General features: G+C 56.9%; 2 protein-coding genes across 7 annotated transcripts; both read left to right on the top strand.

Moving 5' to 3' along the window:
- The first annotated feature begins 499 nt into the window (after positions 1-499).
- Positions 500-11,656, top strand: SEMA4A (semaphorin 4A). Of its 4 annotated transcripts, none has more exons than XM_014260858.2 (15): positions 500-545; positions 5,932-6,069; positions 7,040-7,200; positions 7,312-7,374; positions 7,456-7,554; positions 8,056-8,164; positions 8,276-8,392; positions 8,490-8,620; positions 8,888-9,057; positions 9,134-9,284; positions 9,524-9,713; positions 9,802-9,917; positions 10,016-10,179; positions 10,253-10,365; positions 10,456-11,656. In XM_014260858.2, exons 2-15 carry the CDS (start codon positions 5,934-5,936, stop codon positions 11,076-11,078), a joined length of 2,343 nt encoding a protein of 780 aa, XP_014116333.1. In that variant the 5' UTR covers positions 500-545; positions 5,932-5,933; the 3' UTR covers positions 11,079-11,656. The 4 variants fall into 4 exon arrangements, with proteins under 4 accessions (XP_014116333.1, XP_087924790.1, XP_087924789.1 ...); XM_088068664.1 differs by lacking the exon at positions 500-545 and adding an exon at positions 3,013-3,097; XM_088068663.1 differs by lacking the exon at positions 500-545 and adding an exon at positions 4,514-4,602.
- A 397-nt stretch (positions 11,657-12,053) lies between these two features.
- SLC25A44 (solute carrier family 25 member 44) lies at positions 12,054-21,740 on the top strand. Of its 3 annotated transcripts, XR_015774755.1 has the most exons (6): positions 12,054-12,188; positions 15,977-16,087; positions 16,412-17,135; positions 19,040-19,167; positions 19,577-21,286; positions 21,398-21,740. XR_015774755.1 is itself a non-coding variant. In XM_005532298.3 (5 exons), the coding sequence occupies exons 3-5, from the start codon at positions 16,514-16,516 to the stop codon at positions 19,766-19,768; spliced, it is 942 nt and encodes a 313-aa protein (XP_005532355.1). In that variant the 5' UTR covers positions 12,054-12,188; positions 15,977-16,087; positions 16,412-16,513; the 3' UTR covers positions 19,769-21,740. The 3 variants fall into 3 exon arrangements, 2 of the variants coding, with proteins under 2 accessions (XP_005532355.1, XP_014116381.1); XM_005532298.3 differs by having other exon boundaries at positions 19,577-21,740; XM_014260906.2 differs by lacking the exon at positions 12,054-12,188 and adding an exon at positions 12,503-12,833 and having other exon boundaries at positions 19,577-21,740.
- Positions 21,741-22,243: the final 503 nt, after the last annotated feature.

Genomic DNA, 22,243 nt, shown 5'->3' with positions numbered 1-22,243 from the left:
GCTGTCGTCATTGCTGTTCAGGGGGATTTGGGGGTGCTGTGCTGCACCCCAGCAGCAAAGGGACCCTCCCAGGGATCTCTTTCCACCCCACAGCTGGGGCTGGGGTTCAGCACCCACCATGGATGGGGGGAAGTGGGGTGGCCCCTCACACCCTGGCTCACCTGAGGGTGGGTTGCTAAGAACTGGGCCAGCTGGGCAAGGAGCCCCCCATAGAGGGGCTGGACAGGGGATGGAATTTGAAGTAAGGACTCAGAGATTCGTTTTGGGGACCAGATGTTCCCCAGGATGGGATGGACTGGGGGGGTGCAGAACCTGAGTGAACCCCTGAGTGAAGGTTTGCTCCTACCACAGGGATGACCCCCAGACTCTGCCAAGGGGACCCCCTGTGCCCCCAGGCCGTGCCAGGCACTGGAGTGAGGCAGGAGGGGACGCTGGGGAGAAGGAGAGCCGTAAAGCCGATGCATAATCGGCTTTACCAGGCACAGCGCTGCGGAGCCGCGATGTGAGGGGACGCAGGCGGGCGCCCGGGGCGCAGGCACAGCCAGGTAGGTTCCCGGGATGCCTGGTCTGGGGGTACCCCCTGCCCCAGTGCTTGGATGCCTGGGTTCCCCCATGCTGTGTGGGGCCACATCACCCCGGGTTTGGGTGCAGCAGGGCTGAGGCTCAGCAGGGCGGGGGGTGCCAGGGGGTCAAGGGCATCGCTGCCACCTCCCAGCTCCACGTGAGCCTGTGGATACCCAGCAAGGTGCCATCTTCCCTCCCAGGGGAGGGAGGCAGGGAGGTGTCAGGCAGGTGCTCACAGCATGAGAGGGGACACACTGGCCCCCTCGCTGTCCCCTGTTTGCCTCCCATTTCTGCCAGCTCAAGGATACCCATGCCACAACGCTGGGGCAGCCACCCACACAATGCTGCAGCCTGTCCCTTCTCATGGGGATCCAACCCTACTCCAGGCCTGGCACTGCCATCCCACAGAAGTCGAGGTTGTGCCTGAAATAGCGGGTTCCGAAATGATGGGGGGAAGTCACCCATGGTGCTGGCGTCTCGTGCTGCTGCCTGGACATGTTCTTGGGAGGAGGTGGGGCAAGAGACACGGGAACTGTCATGGGGAGCTGCCATGGAGAAATGCAACAGGGAAATAATGCCCTGGATTCTACCAATGTCCCCCACAAAGCCTCAGTGTCCTGGCACTCCTGGGCTGGGTCGCACCGGGGAAAGGCTGAGCTGGAGACCCGTGGGGTCTCTGCACAGCCCCCAGGGACATTGCAGAGCCTTGTAAGGACAATACAGACAAGAATGGGGTCCTTACAGAGCCCATACACTCCCCACTGGGACCCTTCACACCCCAGTGTGGACCTTGCATAACCCCGTGGGGACCTTTCCCATCCCTGTGGAGCCATGGGGACTTTGCACAGCCCAGAGGGGAGCTACAGCCCACAGGGACCTCACACACCCCTAAGGGGACTTGGCAGAAGAGCCTGTGAAAAAGCTCCAGCCCCTCTCCAGCCAAAGCACTGACTCAAGGTCAGGTTTCTCCCACTCCTTCTGCTGTCCCCCGGATCTGAGCCCTGCTTCAGGTCTGACAGGAAGGAGATGGGATCCCAGAGCAGGGGCCATACAGCCTGCAGTCTGGCCTTCCTCACTTGTGTGCTGAATGTTGGGGTCTTTTCAGGGGTGCCCTGGGTGGGCAGGAATTTGGGCACATGTTGAGGACCACCAGTTTTTTGGGGGAAAGTCTAGCACAGGAAGCCTTGGAACAATGACTGACTCCAGTGTCTGGCAAGCCACCAGGGTTTACCAGCCAGGGCATGGCTGAGTGGGTGCTGGGGGCCCCACCAGCCCCTCCGGGCCTCTGCGTGCCCAGGGAGATTAAGGTCAAGCCACCCCGCTAATCCCAAGGGGGGGGTTAAGATGTGAGCTCATGGCCACTGTTACCCCCATAGCTGAACCCCAAGGTGCTGCAGGTTATAGGAGCCCCACAGGGCACTCTGGGGGTGTCCAGGCAGGGCTGAGGGGCCACAGCTCAGCCTTGGGGTGGAAGGAGTCTCCACAGCAGGCTCCAGCTAAGCTTCCAGTGCTGGTGGGCACTAGGCACAAGCTCCTTACAGATCCCGGCGAAAGGCTCCAGCCTCCTGAAGCCTGTGGGAACTGCAGAGGCACTTGGCTCTGCTCTCCAGCCCTGGCAGAGCAAGTCCCCCAGGCAATGGGCCTGCTGCAGGCTTGTGGGGGCGCTGATACTGCACCCCAGCTGGTGCAGAGGCTGGAACCTTGCCAGTGCCTGGGCTGAGGGTGTGCAAGACTGAGGTCATACGGGGAAGGTGGCTGCAGAGGGGGAAGTGGTGGCTGGGGATCCTGTTTTGGGGCTCATGGCACTGTGCTCTCACACAGCTGGGAAGGCAAAGGGGGAAAGTTCCACAGGAGGAGCGGGGTCTGCAAGCACCAGCAGGGCCAGGCTTTCTGGCAAGGGAAATTTCAAGGGGGGAAATGTCATAAACCAAAATTTGCAGATGCTGTGTGGGGAGAACATGTGCAGCCTGGTGCCACAGCTGCACCCCAGGCCTCCTCCTGGAACCCCCCAAATCCACGTAGCGTGGGAAGCCAGAGCCAGCAGCACTCACCTGGGATGGGTCAGGTGGGAGGGCTGAGACAGGAATGGGGATGCAGGGTTGGGGTGTGGGGATGAGATGCAGGGATAGGGTCTGGATCTGGACGTGTTGACATGGGGGTGCAGGGACTTGTTGCCAAAAGCTGAGAACAAAACTGGGGCGAAGGGCCCCGGTGTAGTCATGGGAACACAGGAATGTGTCAGGACAGGAGTTGGATGTATCACGTGTGGGGGTAGAGGGGCGTCCCTGCACCTCCTGGGGCTGGGGGTGTCGGTGGGGTGTGTGGGGTAGGGGAGGTACTGCCCACTCGTGCGTCCACCCTCCATGCGCGGGGCCGTGTCCCGGTGCGGGGCGTCTCGGGGTCCGCAGCCCCGTGTCCATCCGTCAGGGTCTGTCGGTGCGGGGGGGCCGCGGACAGCGAGGTTCAGCCGTAGCCATGGCGACGTGAGCCGGATGCGGGGCCGGGGGATGCTGCTCCCGCCCGCTCGCCGCAGGTCGGTACCGCCGCACCGCGACCCGAGGGGGGCCTGGGAGGGGCGGGGGAGGCTCCTCGTGGGCGGGAGGTCGAGCAGGAAGGGGGAAGTCGCCATAGTGGGGTTGGGCTTGGGGGACCCCCAGCGCTGATACTGCCAGACAGCAACAAAGAGGCTGAGGTCCCGGCCCTGGGGAGACCCTCCCCGCCGGCACCCCCCTGGCAGCCCCCCCGCACTCCCTGCGTTCACATTCCTCCCAACCCCCCCTTTCCCCTGTCTCCTGGGCACCCCTCCACATCTCCTCCACCCCTCAACACCCCCTGCACATCCTTCTCTCTCTTACCTGCAACCCCCCAGCTCTCCCCACCTTTGTATGGAACACCCCCATTGACACAATCGTCTCCCATTTCCTCTTGTGTACACCCCCCAAATTCCTCCCCTTCATCCTCCCATGTCCTTATCCACACCCCCCCCCCCCCACCCTTGCCTTCCATCTCACACACACACACCCTGCTCCGGACCCAGGGGGATTGAAGGAGCTTCCTCCAGGCTGAGCTGTCCCAGCCCTTCTTGGGTGGGATCCTCCCAGCATCCCAGGAGCATTCCCGCACCCCCCACACCACAGGGATGCTCCTGGGACTGGATCCTGGGCAGGGGATTGCAGTCCAGCTGCAGAGAAGGACCAAACTCTGCTATGGGAAATTGAGGCACGAGGAATGTCTGAGCAGCTGGAGATCGATGCCACCAGCTTCACACCTGCTCTGCATCCATCACAACTCACCTTGCTGAGTGCAAGGGCTGGGCCTGGCTCCATCCCGTGGCAGGTGATGTGCTCTTTGCAGGGAGTGTGGGTGTTCACCGACAGCACAATATTCACTGGCTTAGAGGGAATCCTCCAGGTGAAGATCCAAGCAGGAGCAAGACCCATGAAGTCACAGCTGTGGTCAACCTGAAAGTACCAGGGGAAACTAAACGACCCCAGTGTTGAGAGACTCCTGGTGGCACTTGCTCCCCTGTGCCAAATCCTATATAGGGAGGCTGTAAATTACATCCCCCACCATGCCTCCAGACCACTGTGACCAGGGGACCCAAATAAGAGGAGAGACAGGGCTGAGAAGGGATTCCAGCTTCCCACACTGCTGGAGCAGCCTCAAGGCTGCTGTCGCCTAACATCCTGTATCAGCCCTGGCTCATGCTGGGGAACACTCTGGCGCTTTTCCCCAGCCCCACCACAGCCCCAGTCAAGCCTTCAGCCTCGCCAAGGAGCCTCTGCTCCCATTCCCATCCCTCCTCCCCCTCCGCAGCCTCTGTGGCTCTGGCCCAGGGCAGAACAATGTGGCCGGTCCAAGGCTCTGTGCGGCCCCGTCCCTCAGCCAGCCCTTCGCCAAGTGGGAAATCCGGGGCAGAGTAACCTACTTTCTGTGCTCACAAGGAGCTTCTGTCCCAGCCAAGCAAGGTGGTGAGGACAGAGCTGCCCTCCCAGGGCTCCATGTCCTGGTGGGCTGCTGTGGGCACGGGAGAGGCAGGTAAGGAAGCTCCAACAGGGCAGGATGCTCCCCAGCCTTGTCCAGAGGGATATTGGGGTACTTCAGGTATGGCTGTGATGTTGAGGAATTCCAGGGCTTTGGCTTTGGGGGATTTGTTGCCTACAGCCATCCCAGAGCTGCCTGGGGTTAAGGATGGAATCTCCAGGGAGGCAGGCTCCTGGAACATTTGCGGGAGCTTTGCGTGATGCTCTGCCCCGTGGGGCTGTTTGTGGGGAGCAGCGCTTAGCCCTGGGGGGCTGGTTTTCTGGGTGTTGCTTGTCCCCATGGGGCTGGTTTTGGGGCTGATGCTCAGGCCCACTGTTGGTCCGCACAATCCACAGGAAAAAAGCCATCGTTTTCCTCACCCTAAAGATTTCCCCAGCGAACAAACTCAGGCATCTGAGCACATCTTTCATCCACGTCACCCCCCGGGCACTCAGCCGGAGGAGCAGAGCTCCCTGGTTCCTTTCCCAGCTGCCTCCACCAGGCTTCGCTGCTGTCCCTGCGGGGGTGCGAGGCAGGGAAGGCGGGCGCAGGCGCCCACTGCCCCAACCTGCCGAGGCTCGTCCTCTTCCAGCAGGACTTTCAGGTTCCCGCAGTCCCGGCGGAGCCACGCAGGGCTGGGTTGGGCTGGGCCGGGCTGCAGCGAGCCCAGCACGAGCCGGGCTGGGAGCTTCAGCTGGATCCAGGGCATGGGCCCACGGGAGCCCGGTGGCCACAGCCCCCAGGGCTCAGGCCCCTGCCTGGTGCCCGTGCTGCAGGGGTGGAGGTGAGCGGCTCTGTCCTCGCCCGCCACAGAGGTAATGCCGCTCGCTGGGTACATGGTGGCCATCAGCAAAGGGGTCCTGGGGACCGCGAGGTTCTTGAGCCGTAGCTCTTTCCCCAGTGCTTCTGGCATGAGCTGCAGAAAGAACTGCAAGAAGGGGGTTCCTGTGTGTGTGTTCCACCCCGTTTTGCGGACGCTCTGATAACTGATGGAGCCAGGCAGAGGAATCCCTGATGGGAATGGGCTCTGAGGCTCCGGGAGCAAAGGCATCTGGACACGCCTGTGCCGGGGCCCCCATGCAGGAGCCGCGGAGGGTGAGGGGATATCTCTGACAGTGGCATAGATTTTGGTGCAGGAGCCCCGCTGGTTGAGGGGACATCTCTGACTGCCGGTGTAGCAGTGGGAAGTTCGTGCCCAAACTGGGGGACCACGTGCGGCTGGAGGCGCTGAGGGCACCCCCATCCCCCGCCTCTCTGTCGGGTGCTCCTTCCCCGTCTTGTTTCCGCCGGGTGAAGCGACACGCAGCCCAGCAGCGTGTGCCCTCACCCTTGCCCTCCCCGCAGGGATGGTGGTGGGATCCTCGTGGGGCGCGTCTCCGCCGCCCCCCGCCATGCCCGCCGCCCTTCGCCTGCTCTGTGGGGTGGTGGTGCCGGCTGCCATGCTCTGCGCAGAGCCCCTGCCCCGCGTCACCTTCCCCAGCGGTGAGTACGGCACCGGGAAGAGCTGGGACAGCTGGGGAGGGGGACACACAGCGTGGGAGAGTGTCCATCCGCAGGACTGAGCATCCAGCACCAGGAACCTTGGGCTGCCCCCCATCATAGCCCCCCCTGCCCCATCACTGACCCTCATGTGGGGCTGGAGACAGTGCCAGTGGCCGCAGGTGATGCAGTGGGGGATGAGAGTAGATGGGGCTGCTTGGTACCCAATGGGCCAGATCTAACAGCGATTTTGTCCCCCACCTGGCACCCAGGGTCTGCTCAGGGTCGCCCTGCGGGGAGGAAAGGCTGCTTCTGGAAGGGACAGGGCATGGCAATGTCCAGCTGAAGGGCAGGCAGGTGGCAAAGCAGGAGTTTGGGGGGCTGCGATGTAGTAATTGGGCTGCAAGAGGGTCTGTGCCCCATGGCAGGGTCGTGCCATTCCAGCCCTGACTGCAGTGTCACTTCCCTTTCCCCATGAAGCCATGCCCAGAATTGCAAAAGTCCCCCAGTTTCAGTGCCTGGTAGGGATTAACGAGAATCTGCAGTCCCTGGCTGTGCCCGAGGGCACCCTGGCGGCTGATGACCCCCGTAGTCTGGCACCTTGGGGGCTTGTAATCCCTCCAGGGTGGCACCCTGGGGCAGTGCATCCCCCAAACAGAGCACTGCCCTTGGCCATGGCCCCAAAGCATCACAGACACAGCTTGGGGGAAAATGCACCCCATTTCTGGGGTTCTGCAGCTCGGGGATGTTCAGGTCTTGCAGTAGGACCTGGAGGGGACAGGGGGAGGTGGGGACCTGGAGGGTGAAGGGGTGATGGTGGTGTGGGAGCTGAAAAGGAAGAAGTGCACCACATTTCCTGTGTGAGATGTAACGTGAGCTGCAATGGCAACTGCTGCCACATCCGCACACACAGATGGTGGTGGTGGTGTGTGTGTGACCCCTTGGGTCCTGTCACCTCCTTTGCTCCTGCCAGGGGACCCCCGGCGGACCCTCACCCACTTCAGCCAGGATAACGTCTCCCATTACAACATCTTCCTCCTGGATGAGAGCAAGGACGAGCTGTATGTGGGGGCACGCGACTGGGTGCTGGCCCTCACTGTTGGCACCCCTGGCAGCATCCGTGCCAAAGCCTCGGTGAGCAGCCACCACTTTTGGAGAGGTGGGAGGGGGAGGCGCCTCCGCCTGTTTCAGTTTCCCGGCGGGGCTGCGCTCAACAGCCCAGGAACATCTTCATTCCCTTTGCAGATAATGTGGGGACCCACAGCCAAGAAAACCTCCGAATGTGCTTTTAAGAAGAAGAGCCAAGAGGTGAGATGGCCCTGTGGAAGCTCAGGGGTCCCACAAGGCTACTGGGGTGCTCAGCACCCAACTCTGCGATTTCTCCCTCAGACTGAGTGCTTCAACTTCATCCGAGTCCTGGTGGCCCTCAACCAGACCCACCTCTACGTCTGTGGCACCTACGCCTTCAGCCCTGCATGCACCTACATTGTGAGTGTCCTCCCCAGGAGAGGGTGCAGGGGGTCTCTGGGCAGGCTGCAGTGTTGCTGTGAGGACCCACAAAATATGGTCCCAGAAGTGAATTGCATCATGAGGTGTCCCCAGGATGGAGGTGCTGTGTGTCCTCCTCGAGGGACATCTTTGTGTCCCATCTGCTAAAGGAGCCCTTGGTGATTCTCACTCAGCTGCCAGCAACTCGTCCGCTGGCAGGGAAGCCCCAGTTTTGGGTCCCCTCAGGTGACTCTCTGTCCCTGCTTCAGTTTCCTCTGTGCTGAGTACGTGGTGGGGACTGCCACTCCCCAAAATGAAAATGAGGGAAGGTGACAGGAGCCGGGTACCCCCAGCATCCTCTGTCATCACCCCTTGTCATCATCCCTGCACCCACCTTGGAGACACAGGCCACCCCAAGTCTGCAAGGTATTCCACAGTCATTCCCTACAGATTTGGAGTTGTTTTCACTCCTTTGTCTGATTTTTCTCCCCTTTTCCACAGCACCTGGAAAACTTCACACTGGTGTCCAGTGGCAGAGGACAACCCTTCCTGGATGGGAAGGGCCAGTGCCCCTTTGATCCCCAGCACACCTACACAGCCCTGCTGGTGGGTGAGTATGGGGCCAGTGGCCTCACAGATGGGCACCCATCCCTGGGACGGAGTGGAGGGTGAGGGTGGGGGGTCCTCACTGTGACTCACCCCCCACTCTGTCCCTGGGCAGATGGAGAGCTCTATGCTGGCACCATGAACAACTTCCAGGGCAACGAGCCCATCATCACCCGCTCACTGGGCACCCGCACCCTGCTCAAGACAGATGCCTTCCTCCGCTGGCTCTCAGGTGAGCAGAGGGACGGTCCTGGGGAGGATTCCTGGCAAGGTGCCTGCAGCCCCCCCAGCTCCAGCTCCTCACCCACCTGCCCTGGCTGTGCCTGTAGCCGATGCCGCCTTCGTGGCCTCCTTCAGCATACCTGGGGACGACAAGGTCTACTTCTTCTTCGAGGAGACAGCGGACGAGTTCGACTTCTTTGAGCGGCTCCTGGTGCCGCGGGTGGCCCGCGTCTGCAAGGTGTGTGCAGGGCTGACAGCAGGGAATGATGGTGGGCTGCAGTGGGTGTACAGTAATGGGGGATGAGGACAATGTGGGACAATGACAGGAGATGATAATAGGGAATATAGTTATACTGTGATAGGCAATGATGATGGGGACAATGACATGGGATGATGACACTGTGGGGATGACAGCGATGTCAGGATGTCCCCTGACAATGACAGAGGACAAAGGGAGTAACCGGGTCTTGTCACCTTGGTAATGAGCACCCTCTGGCTCCCACAGAGCGATGTAGGGGGGGACAAGGTTCTGCAGAAGAAATGGACAACTTTCCTGAAGGCACAGCTGGTGTGCTCCCAGGCTGGCCACTTCCCCTTCAACGTCATCCACCACGCCTTTGCCCTGCCCCACCACAACGGCCGCTCTGACTTCTACGCCGTCTTCACATCACAGTGGTGAGTGCCCAGGGGTGTGGAGGAAATCCGGGGGCCTGTGCCCTGCCTCTGCCCACCTGGCTGTCCCTCCCTGTAGGCAGGCAGGCAGGGCGGGCAGCGCCGCCGTCTGTGCCTACAGCCAGGAGGATCTGGAGAAAGTCTTCGAGGGCAAGTACAAGGAGCTGAACAAGGAGAGCTCTCGCTGGACCGTCTACAGTGGCCCTGACATGAGTCCCCGGCCTGGCAGCGTGAGTCCTGCCCACTTTGGGGGACTGGACTTTCCAGGGGACAATGTTGGTCCCCAAAAGATGGGGTCTGTCTATCCCAGTTTGCCCTGTGAGCTCACACTGCAAGTGGGATGAGAAAGGAGAAGGGTCCCTCTGCACCCCACTGATGCTGGCACAGGGCAGTGCAGTGATGCAGCACATCCTCCCCTCCCTGTGCCTCAGTTTCCCACACCAGCACAGACCCCTCTCTCCCTCCACAGTGCTCCATGGGTCCCTCCTCCGACAAAGCCCTCACCTTCATGAAGGACCATTTCCTAATGGATGGAAAGGTGTCACCCATCCAGGGGCAGCCTCTCCTGGTGAGTTCGAATGTCATCTACACGCGCATCGCAGTAGATGAGACTCGTGGCGTCTTGGGGACCATGTATCGTGTCATGTTCCTGGCCACAGGTGGGTTTATATGGGGGTGTACATGGGGTCACCCCTCCAACCCTTCCCTTGGCTCCAAAGCCCTGGTGATGTCCCCTGTGCCCCACAGCCGAAGGTCTCCTGCACAAGGCAGTGGAGCTGCCTGAGGGACCCCACATTGTGGAGAGCATCCAGCTCTTTGCAGTGCCAGAGCCAGTGAAGAACCTGCTGCTGGCCCCAGGGAAGGTAGGGCAGATGTGATCACCCAGACCACCCAACAGCCATCCAACACTGCCACTGGAGGCTCAGGGCAGAGGCTCAGCCCTGCACCTCTCCCTCCCCAGGGCTTCCTCTATGTGGGCTACTCCAGAGGCGTCCTGCAGATCCCACTGGCCAACTGCAGCCTGCACCGGAGCTGTGCCGAGTGCGTGCTGGCACGGGATCCTTACTGTGCCTGGCACAGCCCCAGGGGTTCCTGCCGGCCCTCCCGCTTGGCCACCGAGGACACGTGAGCAGCGGGACCAGAATGGGAAGGGGGTGTGGAGGTCGTTGGGATGCTGACCCCGTTCTCCCGGCCACAGGAGTGCATGGCTGCAGGACGTTGAGAGAGGGAACCCGGTCACCACGTGCCACCGTGGGAGGAGTGCAGCCGTGCCCCGATCCTGGGGGCCCCTAGAGGATGCTGCCATACAGGGTTGAGTATGGGAACACAGTGGGACGGGGCACATGGGGTTGGACAGGGCACATGGGGTGCACCACGTCACCCTGTTCTCTGCACCCACAGGGCTCAGCCCCCAGCTGAACACCGTGGTCCATCTGCTGTGCCCTCGCCACTCTGCACTGGCCACCTACAGCTGGCAGCAGCCCAGCAGTGCCTGGGGGCACACGGTGCTGCTGCCTGACCACACGCTGGTGGTCATCATGCAGCAGGGAATGGCCGGCACCTACAAGTGCCAGGCCACAGAGAACGGCTACACCTGGACCGTGGCTCACTACCAGCTCAGGGACTCTGGCAGGGGGGCACTGGGGGATGGGCTGGATGAGGAGTTGGCCTGGGGGTCCTCGGGCCCTGGCAGTCCCCGGTCATACTGGCCACAGTTTGTCACGGTGACAGTGCTGCTGGCGCTGACACTGACTGTGGCTGCCTGCCTGGCCCTCCTCGCCTACCGTGACCAGCTCAAAGCTCGAAGCAAGGTGCGGGGCTGCAGCACACCCCACAGCCCCCCATCCCGCCACCGGGAGAAGGTGCCCCTCAATGGGGGCCCCAGAGAGCCCCCAGCACCTGGAGCTGCCACCGAGGAGGAGGAGGAGGAGGATGTCGGCTCCCATGCTTGCTGCCTCCAGCTTGATGGGGACATCGATGTTGACAATAACCGACTCCATGTGCCAGCAGGGGACACGGCGTGACACTGCCAGCGGGTCAGGGAGACCCTGGGGAGGGGTGTGAATGTGAAAGGGTTTTTGTTTTATTTAATACACCTGTTTTAACCTAAGGTTCACATTCTGGGGCAGCGGGTGGAACGGGCCCTGGGAGCAGCGGGGATGGGATGGGGCAAGGGAGTGGGATGGGGAGAGAGTGGAGGGCGAAAGAAGGTCATGGGGACAGGCAAATGATATGTCACAGAGGAGAAATGTGGCTGTAGGGTAAGGATGTAGGGTGAGGATGGCTGGAAATGGTAGATGCTGACACTGGTATTAAAGTCATGAAAAAATCCCAGGTTTCATGAAAGCCTCAACATGGGGCAAGCTGTGCTCAATGAGCTCCACAAGCCAACTCCAGGGGCACTCACCCTGCACTGTCACCGCCCCTCAACGCTGCATGACCCCGACCCTTGGGTCCCCGGGGTGGCAGAGCCCCCCACTTCTCCCTAGCTGTCCCCCCACCCCCCATCCGATTTCCGATGTCTTTGATCTGCCTTTTGAAAGTCAAACCAGCTGTAAATTTTCCTGCTCTTTGCTTTTTTATTAAAAAAAGGAAAACTCAATGCCTCACGTTGCTGGGTCCATGGAGTAGCCCCGGGGGGCTTTTGGGCAATGTGCATGGGGGCGTGCAAGGCCGGGGCCAGGGAAACACGTGTGCGCACGCGTGGGTGTGCAGGGACACTCGTTCCAGCGTGCACCACGTGCAGCGAGGGGCAGGGAGAGTGGAGAGTGGGGGACACACGCGCCCATCACTCCTTTCCCCTGAGTGCATCCGTGCTGTTTTCCGCTCCTCGCCGCGCCCCGGCCGCTCCAGCACGCAGCACACGGGCCCCGCAGGCGGCCGCTGACGGCTGCTGGCCCTTTAAGAGCCGTAATTCGGCGCGGTTCCTTTAAGGCGTCCGCCCCTTCCCTGCCGTCCTGTTTACTGCGGGCCGGAAGCGCGTGACCACTTCCGGTGCAGCCTCTGCCCGTTCCCAAGATGGCGGCAGCGCTCGGGTGCTGACGCCGCCGGTCACTTCCGGCCGGGGAGCGGCCATGGGGAGGTGCGGCCGGGCCGGCCGGGGGGTCGTCGGGGGTCCCTCCCGCCGGCGTGAGGTGAGGGGGTGCCGGGGCCGGGGCCGGGCCTGCGGCGGGCCGGGGAGAGGCCTGGCCTGGGCCAGCAGCGGCGCGGCAGGGCCTAACGGTGTTGGCCCGGCCCGGCCCGGCGCCGGTGCGGGCGGCGGAGACTGAGCGGGGGCCTGGGCAGGTGTGGAGGCTGCGCTGCTGGACGGGAGGGCAGCAGGTGGGGGAGAGGGGGCGGCTGGCGAGGGGTGCACGTAAGCCGGGATGGAGGAGGGGGTTGGTTTGAGACCTACTTGGCCTTGAAAGACCCCGGGAGAAGGGGCCGGAGGGTCCCGGGGCAGACTGGGAAGGGCTCGGCGAGGCCTCCCGGGACAGACAGGGCTTGAACGGCTGCCGGGAAAGGAGCTGGAGGATCCAGGGATCCTCAGCAGGGCAGAGGCCGAAGTTCCCTCCGGAGTGAACGGCGAAGTGGCCAGAGCCCCCCGGGGCTGCAGGGGTGAAGCTGGCTTGGGGACAGTGGGGACACCTCCGCGACACGGAGCCGCGGTGCTGGGGACGCGTCTGGCCCGGCAGTGACCTTGAGCGGATCCCGGATCGAGCTCTGCCGCTGTTCACGGCCTCAGAGCACGGCCGAGCTTTTGCGGTGCAGGGATCAGAGTTGGTGGCTTCGCTCAGGAGGTAGGAGGGTGTGGGGGCTCAGCCCGCGGGGCTGAGGGCGCTGGGGAGAGAAGTGCTGTCCTCAGAGTGCCGCTGCCACATCGGTTCCAGAGCGACAGCTGCTCCGGAGAGCTGCGGGTTGTCTGCGGGGCTGGGGTAATGGCCAGGACTCCCTCGCGGGTCTGTATCCGCTCCCCCCGGGGTGAATTTAAGGAATGAACAGTCGATTAGCTTAGCTCGGTGAATTACGTATGGTGCTAATAACACCAAGGTCAAGGTTCGATCCCCCAATGGGCCGTTCACTCAAGAGTTGGACTCGATGGCCCTTCTGGGTCCTGTCCAACTGAGACTATTCTGTGATTCTTTGCTGAAGGAGGTGCCAGGCATCAGCGCTGACTGGACGGTTCCCAGGCGGGTGCTGAGGCATTAGCATGCTGGGCAGGACACATCCCTGGCCAGTGCACACAAAGGCCCTGTCTGTGTTTGCCAGAGAATCATCTTTAGTTCCAGCTGCAGCAAAGAGCAGTTTGGGGATCAGACTGACATGGTGGCATTAAAAAGACAAACTGGGGGGTATTTATACTAAGTTGAGTTCTGTATATAGGGAACTGAGGCTGTGCCCAGACGAGAGAGCAAGAGCAGGGACACCCTGCTTGGTATCCCCTGCTTGGGTTTCCAGGCAGGAGTTCAAGAAATGCTGTTTTGTGCATGGTGGGAAGGAACCACCGAGGGATGGTTTTGGCACGGAAGCTGCTCACAGATCTGTGAGCTGTGGTGTTCTTGTACCTTGTTTTGAAGGGCAGGTCAATTCTTAGGAGATGTAGCCATTACTTTTGTATCAGTCTCTCTAAAATTACTTGGAAGATAATCAAAGAGTTGCTTAATGAGTGTGATGGGATCTTTGCCCTGATCAAGGCCTTGGTCTAAATTTCTGGAAGATTAAATGCTCTGAGCAGAACTCTTTATGTTGACAAAGTAAGAACTGTGGCCATGCTGGTCATCCCTGGAGCTGCCAGGATCCCTTCCTTCTTCCACACAGGAGGGACTTTGAGGCACTCAAAGTCCATGGGGTTAAAGTGACTTTGTCTAACTCAGATCCCGAATGAGAGGAGTTATTGGTGAGAGTCCAGAGGAAGTACAGCTGTTTCCTCAAGAAGTTGTGGCTGAAATTCTAAACCCAAAGCCCTAGTGCACATAAAACTAAAGCTCGAGAATACTTCATTACTATTATTATTAGTAGTAGTATTAGTATTATTTTGTTTTTCATATTGCAGTAATGAGAATGGTTTTTGCAGGCAGCCCTTTCATTTATGGGGAGCTCAATTCCATCCCTGGATGGCAGAGGAATTTGGAGTATGGACTAAACCCTCAGGCTTCGTGAGGGAATCATATTGGCTGGACTCTATTTTTTTTTTTTTTAATGAAATATTAAGCTAGTGGGACTTCTAACAAGAACCAAATCATGTTTTCATAGGTGCTGTGTGTACATAATTCCTGTGCAGGAAGCTTTGTGTGTCAAATCATGTCAATATTAGCAAACCCAGTAAGGCTGTAATTGTAACTAAAGCAATCCAAGCTTTGTTTAGCCAAGCTGTGGTGTTTGTTGTGCCTTAACTGCCAAGGCAACTGCCTGGAAGGGCGAAGTGTCACTCTTTACAATGGTAAAGATGTTGGACCCAGGTGCCCTTGGGTGTTTTTAACTCCTCTGCCCGTCTGCAGGAGCTGTGGTAGCCTGTAATGCTGTTTGCTCCTGTTCAGCAAATATTTTGTTGGCCAACGGGCAATGAAATGTTCATGTAATGGGACACCTGCCCCTGATCTGCCACAGTTTCAAAACTGTAATTTCTTCTCTGTGCCAGAGGTAAACAACTTCCAGTTGTTTTGTTACTGTGTTTCTAACAGAACGTCTCTGGCCTGTGTGAGTTCATGAATTCTGAAGTGTTGAGACATTTCCCCAGGAATCACAGACTGGTTTGGGTGGGAAGGGGTCTTAAAGCCCGTACCATCCCACCCCCTGCAGTGGGCAGGGACACCTTCCACTATCCCAGGTTGTTCCAAGCCCTGTCCAGTCTGGCCTTGGACGCTGCCAGGGATGGAGCAGCCACAGCTTCTCTGGGCAGCCTGTGCCAGGGCCTTACCATGTTGACAGGGAACAATTTCTTCCCAATATCTCATCAGGTCAGCCATTCTGCCTGTCTCATCACTCCAGGCCCTTGTCCCAAGTCCCCCTCCCTTGGAGCTCCTTTTAGGCACTGATGTTGTGGCTTGGAAATATAAAGTGCCCCCAAATCGGTGTGTGGTCGTGACTGCCCATCCCTTTGAGTTCTCACTTGGAGAATCTGTTTTCCAAACTCAGGTTTTGGCTGCCTTGTTCCTGTACCTGCTTCTTGCTCTAGCTCTTCTCTTCAGCAGTTCAGCTCGTGCCTGGCCACACGCTTCCAGTACCCATTTGCCAGCACCTGGAATACAAGTTATGATCCAGCTGTAGTCAAGCCTTCAAGCCTTTCCCAAAAGTTCAGCCACCCAAAGAGCCCAGGGTTTTTATTAATTTGATGCAGAAATTAAGTCCTTACAGGCAGTAAAGTGGTCCATGTTGTGTTGGGCGATTCTCTGAGCTGCCCTTCTCTTGTTGCCTGGCCCTGTGCATAGGTTCCCTTAAGCCAAGCTTGGTTAATCATACAGCAAGTTAATTTACTAATTACAGCAGCTGAAAGTACCAGGAGCCTGGTTGTGGAGAAGCAGTTGGTGCCTGCTGGGACATGGTGATGAGCAATGGGGCTGGGGGAGGCTAAACCAGCCCCTCCCTCCTCATCCTCCCCATTCCTGGTGCTCTGAGCACAGCCAGCAGTGGAAGTGGGGTTATCAGACCAGAAGCAGCAATGGAGTGTTGGAAGGGAGGGTGAACTTTGCTCATGTAGCTGACAAGCAGCTCAACAGAGACATCCTGGGCTGTGATTTAACCCTTTCTTTTCAGGGTCTTGGTCATCAATGTGGAGACTCTCCCTGGCTGTTTTGCCTTGTTTTCCCATTGTTGTTCCTCTTTTCACCTTCTCATCACCCTCCATCTTTAGGAAGATAGGAATGGAAGTGCCCAAAGAAATGTGTCTAATTCATGCAGGGAATCTAGGAACACAAAAGGACTTGTCACTTTCTCCTTTGTACAGATCCGGGAACTGAAAAGTGATGTCTTGACAGCTGGGAGCATCACAGACCTGGAATGACTGGGGAGAAGCTGCTTTGGTTGGCCATCCCTGACCTTGCGTGTCCATTAAAAGGTGTGTGTGCTGCGGGAGTGGTGCTCATCTGCTGGCTCTCAGCCTGCTTCCCAAAGTGTGGGAGCTTTCCTTTCCCACAGAGCAGTCTGGGCTGTGGTGAGAGCTGCCACGTGTGCCAGCTGCTGCTGGAGCTCAGAAAACAGCCATGGTGACATCAGGTGTCACCATCAGCCACATGGTAGGGCCCTGCCTCTGGAGGTCACAGTCCCTCTGCTCAGCTGGCACAATGTTGTGCAAGGGCTGAGTCTCAGCAAAGTCTGAGGTGATGTGGGTGGTTGTAGCGAACGGGGCTTTGTCCTCTACCCAAGGGGTCTCTCATTTCAGGTGCCAGCACTTGCAGTCTAGTTGGTCAAGGCTGGAAGGCTGGGTCTGGATCTGCCCCGTACCTTTGAGTTCTGGACCTCTCCTGCCTGACCCCAAGGAGCCATGGAGGACAAACGCAACATCCCCATCATTGAGTGGGAGCACCTGGACAAAAGGAAATTCTATGTGTTTGGGATTTGCATGACTATGATGATCCGGGTGAGCGTTTACCCCTTCACGCTCATCCGGACGCGGTTGCAGGTCCAGAAGGGCAAGAGCCTGTACAATGGGACTTTCGATGCCTTTGTGAAAATCCTGCGGACAGAAGGGGCGGCTGGGCTCTACCGTGGCTTTTTGGTCAACACCTTCACCCTGATCTCGGGACAGTGCTACGTGACAACATATGAGCTCACTCGGAAGTACGTGTCACGGTACAACAACAACAACGCTGTGAAGTCCCTGGTGGCTGGCGGCTCAGCCTCCCTGGTGGCCCAGAGCATCACGGTGCCCATCGATGTCATCTCCCAGCACCTCATGATGCAGAGGAAGGGGGAAAGCATGGGCAGGTTCAAGGTGCAAAACCAAGATGGCAAGCGTCTGCTGGTCTTTGGCCAAACCAAGGACATCATTGTACAGATTTTCAAGGCTGACGGTTTTAGAGGCTTCTACAGGGGTTATGTGGCCTCACTGCTCACTTATATTCCCAACAGTGCGGTCTGGTGGCCCTTCTACCACTTCTATGCTGGTAAGTGAAAGGAGGCTTGAAATGTATCTTATCCCAGGAGACCCAGAAGCCCCTTGGATCAACTCTTGACACTGGATTCAGCATGATTTGCTTGCTTTCTGGGGGTGGGAGCAGAATCTGTCCTAAGGAGCTGTATCTGGTTGGAATTCTGCAGGTGTTGGGTGGAAATTTAACAGGGCAGCAGTGTTTCAATGCAGAACAAGGGGTCCAAGTGCTTTAGGACTGCAAACTGGATGGTTCTAGGCAAGTGTGGCTTTATGCATTTACTTTAACTTTCTCTTCCACTAATCCCAAATAATGCCTTCTCCACGGGAGTGAGGAAGGCTCTTGTGTTGGACAGAGTTTTGGAACCACTGTGTAAGTGTAGTTCATCTTTCAGTTCATGTGGACTCAGGAATCTCATATATGGCAAAGGGACTTTGACAGCCTCAAATCTCATGGCAAAACCAAACAGGCAGAGGCAAGGGCCAAATCTTCCCTGGGTTTCTGTCAGGTGTTACTTCAGTTTTGTCAACTTTAAAATTGGCACTGAGTCTTGTGATTAAAAACTGCACTCAGTAGAATGTTCTTTCTAGCTCATGTTCTCGTACTCCTTAGGCTGTTTCCAAAGGCTAAAGGTATTGGCCAGCTACGGTTTATTTCCACCTCTGATGGTCCTTTAGATTTCTGCTGTGCAGCTTTGCACATGGCTTTTAGGCATCTAGTTACCTAACTTCTGCCAAAAGGTGGTAGTAATGAGCAGTTTGGGTTTTGCTGCACTGGGCCTAAAGTACATCTTGGAGGTCACCTGTCCTTCAAAATCCAGATGTCTCAAAGGTTCTGTTTGCTTTCCAGTGTTCTAGTAGCTAGAGAAAGCATTGGTTCTGCATCTGGGCTGCATTTAAATGGCAGTGGCAGCTTGGCATGTTGGTCTGTATTTTGTAGGAGTGTTCCCATCAGTCTCCATGTCAACAGTTTATAAGACCAAAACCCACTGTACTAACTGTAAGTTTTTCATGCCAAAAGGGCTCAAAGGAGGGCATGTAAGAACAAGGCAGTTGATACGGAGAGATCAGAGCTCTCAGCTTCCAGGTGTTTGTTCTTTCCCTGTCTTCTCCATGGAAATCAAGATGATGGGAAACATAAGCCCCAGCTGTCAATGAATGTCTCTGCTTTGGCTGCATTTCCCAATCCCTGGAGCAGCAGCAGGGGGTCACTGAACCCTCCTCGGGTTCAAAGGACACTGCTGACCCTGATTCCAGTCAATGTTTGAGGTCTCGAACAGAGCCACTTCCTTCCCTCCCACCAGACAGGCTTCCACATTGTCCAAAAAAAAATGGGGCTTTTGAACAGTCTTCTCTTCAACTGCAACCAATAAGAGTGTGGGAGATTCAAATCCTATTGGCTAGGCAGCAGAAGCAGAGTGAGGAAATCTGGCACTACATGGTGGTTTTTTCCTTAGGGATCCACAGTGGGATACCAGGGTATCTCCTGGGCAGCGTGCCCTGTAGTGACAGCTTTCTGTGCAAATCTCTGCAGACACCTTCCAATAAAATCTTCTCTTAAGGCTTCCACCACCTTTTAAAGAGGGTGGGTATTTTCATGGCCTGTTTGGAAGACATGGGAGCTCGTTGTGTCCAGTTTGCCCCACAGGCCTGAGAGCAAGTGTGGCGGCTGATGGGAGGCTGTGGGACAAAGCATGGGGAGTATCCTGGAGCCACCAGTGTGATGAGTCTTGCTCCTTGTGCTGTGCCAGTTTTCTGATTGGTGTAGGAACCACCACTTGCAGATTCTGTGGGAGGAGCTGGCAGGCTGTAAATCGGGGATTCCGCCCACTGCAAATCAGTTGGAGTTAGGGGGTGGAGTTAAGGAAATTATAAGCGGCCGCTGAAAGTCTGAAGCTTTCCTCTTTCTCCTTTTCCCAGAACAGCTTTCGAGTTTGACTCCTAAAGACTGTCCCCACCTCCTTCTGCAAGCAATATCAGGGCCACTTGCGGCTGCAACAGCTTCCACACTCACCAACCCCATGGATGTGGTGAGGGCGCGGGTCCAGGTAAGAGCTCAGTGTGCTTGGCACAGTGCAGGGTGGGGTTCAGCCTCGGTTCTCTGATCTCTGTGGTTTCAGGTGAGCTGCTTCCCTGCTCTCCCTGGGCCTTTCATCCTGGATAATAGCTGCTTAATTAGCCCTCAGCACTAACAAGAGGAGCCCAAGGGAGCAAGGCTGGCAGTGCTGGCCTGGCCTGCTCAGGCAGGCTTTCTTTCCAGAAAGGGAGAGGTGCTTCCTGCTGCTTCCTTGGAACTTTGTGCTTTTTTTGCTCCCCTCCTCAGGGAGTTTTGGAGACCAGATCAAGGCTGTTGGACTGGCTGATCTGTTGTCTCCAGAGTGTTCAGTTGCAGCAGAGACCCAGAGCACCTCAGTATGGAGTCTGGCAGCTCAGTCAATGTTTGTTCTGGTATTGCAGGTGGAAGGCAAGAGCTCCATCATTCTCACCTTCAAACAGCTTATTGCAGAAGAAGGTCCCTGGGGGCTGACTAAAGGCCTCTCTGCCCGAATCATTTCGGCCACTCCTTCCACCATTGTCATCGTGGTGGGGTACGAAACGCTGAAGAAGCTGAGCCTGCGCCCAGAGCTGGTGGACTCAAGGCACTGGTAGAGGCTGCTGGTGGAGGAGAACCTTCCTATGAATCCTCTGAGTCTGGACTGTTGCAGGGGAGAGCCTGGGATGCGACACAGCTGCTGTGCCTTTGTCTTTGGCTGGTTTCACAGCACAAGGCAGATGCAAAAGCAACTGTACTTCACCTCTTTAGATTTGTGTGTCATACAATGGTCTGCTGCTGGTTTTGCTTAAACTGTGACCTTTGGCAGTGCTGTTTGCCTGGGACAGTCCATTCCAGGTGTGTGACCGCATCCTGGCAAGTTATTAATTTTTTTTTTTTTTTAATTAAAGACTTACTGGCTTAAGCAAAAAGCCAGTTTATTCTCTTTAAATTATTTTCATCTTTGCCAAACTTCCAAGGAGAGGAATCTCACAGCCTGCAGCAGGACCCTCTGGTGGGATGTCTCTAGTGGCAGTTGTGCTGTGGGGAAGCTGGAAGCAGAAAATAGACAAGTGACTTTCCAATTACCTGCATTTATTTCTAGAAGATGTGAGACAAGAATAACCTGGGACCCCTTCAGACCTGATTTACTGTGTTTTGAATAGATCTACATACTTGTTTTGTATATTCCTGGAAAATGTTCCCTGTCTCTCATCCTCCAAACAGCAAGCTGGCTGATAGCAAGTCAGGAGCTGGGCTGGCTGTTTGGAATTAGCTGACGGCGGTTTTGACACCTAGCCTGTGTTTTTAATCTATTGTAATTTATTTTTTTTTTTTTATTTTAGGGAAGCTTATTCTGATTTCTGGGGAACTGAATGGTTGTCCTGTGGCCTTGTTCAGTATGTCAATCCTGCATGTTCAAAGTGGCTGCTGCCACTTCCCACCTTAGTTAGTTTTAGCCCAGAAATGCCATTTGAAAGTGTCTGATTGTGGTGCTGCTGGCAGCTGGATGATAACTGAATGGGGTTTGAGCTACAATTAGATAGGAGGTGGGGAAGGAAAAACCTTGTGCTGGCCTTTGATCCGGTTCAAACCTGACAGGCATGTTCATATTGAATAAGAAGTGATGGTTCGCTTCATGAGCTTAAATTCTGCTCATCCAGTTTGGGAAGGGCAAGAATAATGTTTTGCACAATTGCTGGATCAGAAGCCTGAGCTATGGTCTGTATTTTACCAGGTGAAAACTTCAGGGGGATGAAACAAGAGGCTGCTTTTTGGGGAGGGGCAGGGAAGGGATTGTTTGACTGTACTCTGCTGTTCTTGGTGGTTGAGATTTGCCTTTCATGCTGCCAGCCCACACATGGTGCTTGTCTCTGTTAGCCACATCTGGGGGGGTTCAGGATGCACCTCCAGAAAACAGAGTGCACCACTGCCATTCCCCATCTGCCAAAACCAGGAATTTTGGTTGAGGTGTTGATCCTGCTGACCTGTGGCTGTTGCTGGGCTGTCTATTCCCGAGGGGACTCACCAAGTGTGTCTCTGCCCTTCATCCCAGTATTGTCCCTGCCCAGCAGGCACTGGACATACCACAGACATATCTGCTGGAGATGGAGAGTGCTGAAGCTGCTGCTGAGGTGGGAGAGGCTTCTCTGCTAAGGGCAGAGCTTGATTCTATGGTGCAGTGCTGTGATGGGGCTGTGGGTGAATCATCAAAGCCCTCTTCATCCCAGTTTTGTTTCTTGCAGTGCTCAGAAAGGCAGTGGATGCTGGAGCCTCTGGTGGAGTTGTAGCAGCACCTTCCGCACCTGCTCTGGTCACCTGTTCATTGTTTAAAAGTTGACACCAGTCAGCTCTTGCTCTAATAACAGATTCTGCTCTGAGAAGCAGAACAGCAGCACCCCAAATTGCAAGGCAGCAGTAACACTAATATTAACAGGAACAATAACAATCGACCTCTGCCAAGTGCAGCAGGGCCAGTCCCTGGGCATGGAGGGGCGGCAGCACCAGTGTGGGGAGACACTGTCAAACTTAATGTTCCTCTCGTAACCAGCAACATTCTTGACAACTAATAAACTAGAGAGACCTTCAGTTTGGTGCCTGCTTTTAAAAGCACAAGACTGTCCACGCCAGGGGAGGCTTCTGCTTTTTGTCATGTCACAGAAAGGGATTCACCCTTTGCTTTTGGACTAGGAGAGAGATGTGAGCTGCCTGAGAACGCAGTGACGAGAGGCTGCTCAGTGGCTGAAGGAGCCAGGGAAAGCCGGCTGGAGCACGTGGAAGCAGCTATGAGCCAGAGCCGCCCAGAGGACGCGGGCTGGCTTCTGCTTGGCTGCTACATGGGAAATGTCTCTTTTTTTGTTCTCTAACCGAGCTGAACTTTGCTTCTTCTTTCCTCGTTAAATTCGTCAGGCTTTATTATTTTATTTCAGTAGACGATCGAGAGCCCCAGTCGCTGGGGGGCAGGGGGGGCATTTCTACGGGGACTGGGGAGAGGAGGATGGTTTTGTCACGCTGCTTCGCTCCAGGGCCGGGCGCAGCCCCGCGCCGGGAGGCGGCAGATTCTTCTCGCGGCGGTTGTTGTGGGTTGTTTT

Source organism: Pseudopodoces humilis, chromosome 31 (genome assembly GCF_049639895.1).
Source record: "Pseudopodoces humilis isolate 2021_Gansu_Grassland_sample_001 chromosome 31, ASM4963989v1, whole genome shotgun sequence".
NCBI classification, from domain to species: Eukaryota; Metazoa; Chordata; class Aves; order Passeriformes; family Paridae; genus Pseudopodoces; species Pseudopodoces humilis.
Note: the sequence above shows the minus strand (reverse complement) of the source record. Positions and strands in the feature narration are given on the sequence as shown.

Bases quoted from the DNA above. Each gene is read 5' to 3' on its own strand.
- SEMA4A (XM_088068663.1), top strand. From the start codon at position 4,566: ATGTCCTGGTGGGCTGCTGTGGGCACGGGAGAGGCAG. The intron at 9,918-10,015 runs GTAGGGCAGATG...CTCCCTCCCCAG, and splicing joins TGCTGCTGGCCCCAGGGAAG to GGCTTCCTCTATGTGGGCTA. The intron at 10,366-10,455 runs GTTGAGTATGGG...CTGCACCCACAG, and splicing joins AGAGGATGCTGCCATACAGG to GGCTCAGCCCCCAGCTGAAC.
- SLC25A44 (XM_005532298.3), top strand. From the start codon at position 16,514: ATGGAGGACAAACGCAACATCCCCATCATTGAGTGGGAGCACCTGGAC. The intron at 17,136-19,039 runs GTAAGTGAAAGG...TCCTTTTCCCAG, and splicing joins CTTCTACCACTTCTATGCTG to AACAGCTTTCGAGTTTGACT. The intron at 19,168-19,576 runs GTAAGAGCTCAG...CTGGTATTGCAG, and splicing joins TGGTGAGGGCGCGGGTCCAG to GTGGAAGGCAAGAGCTCCAT.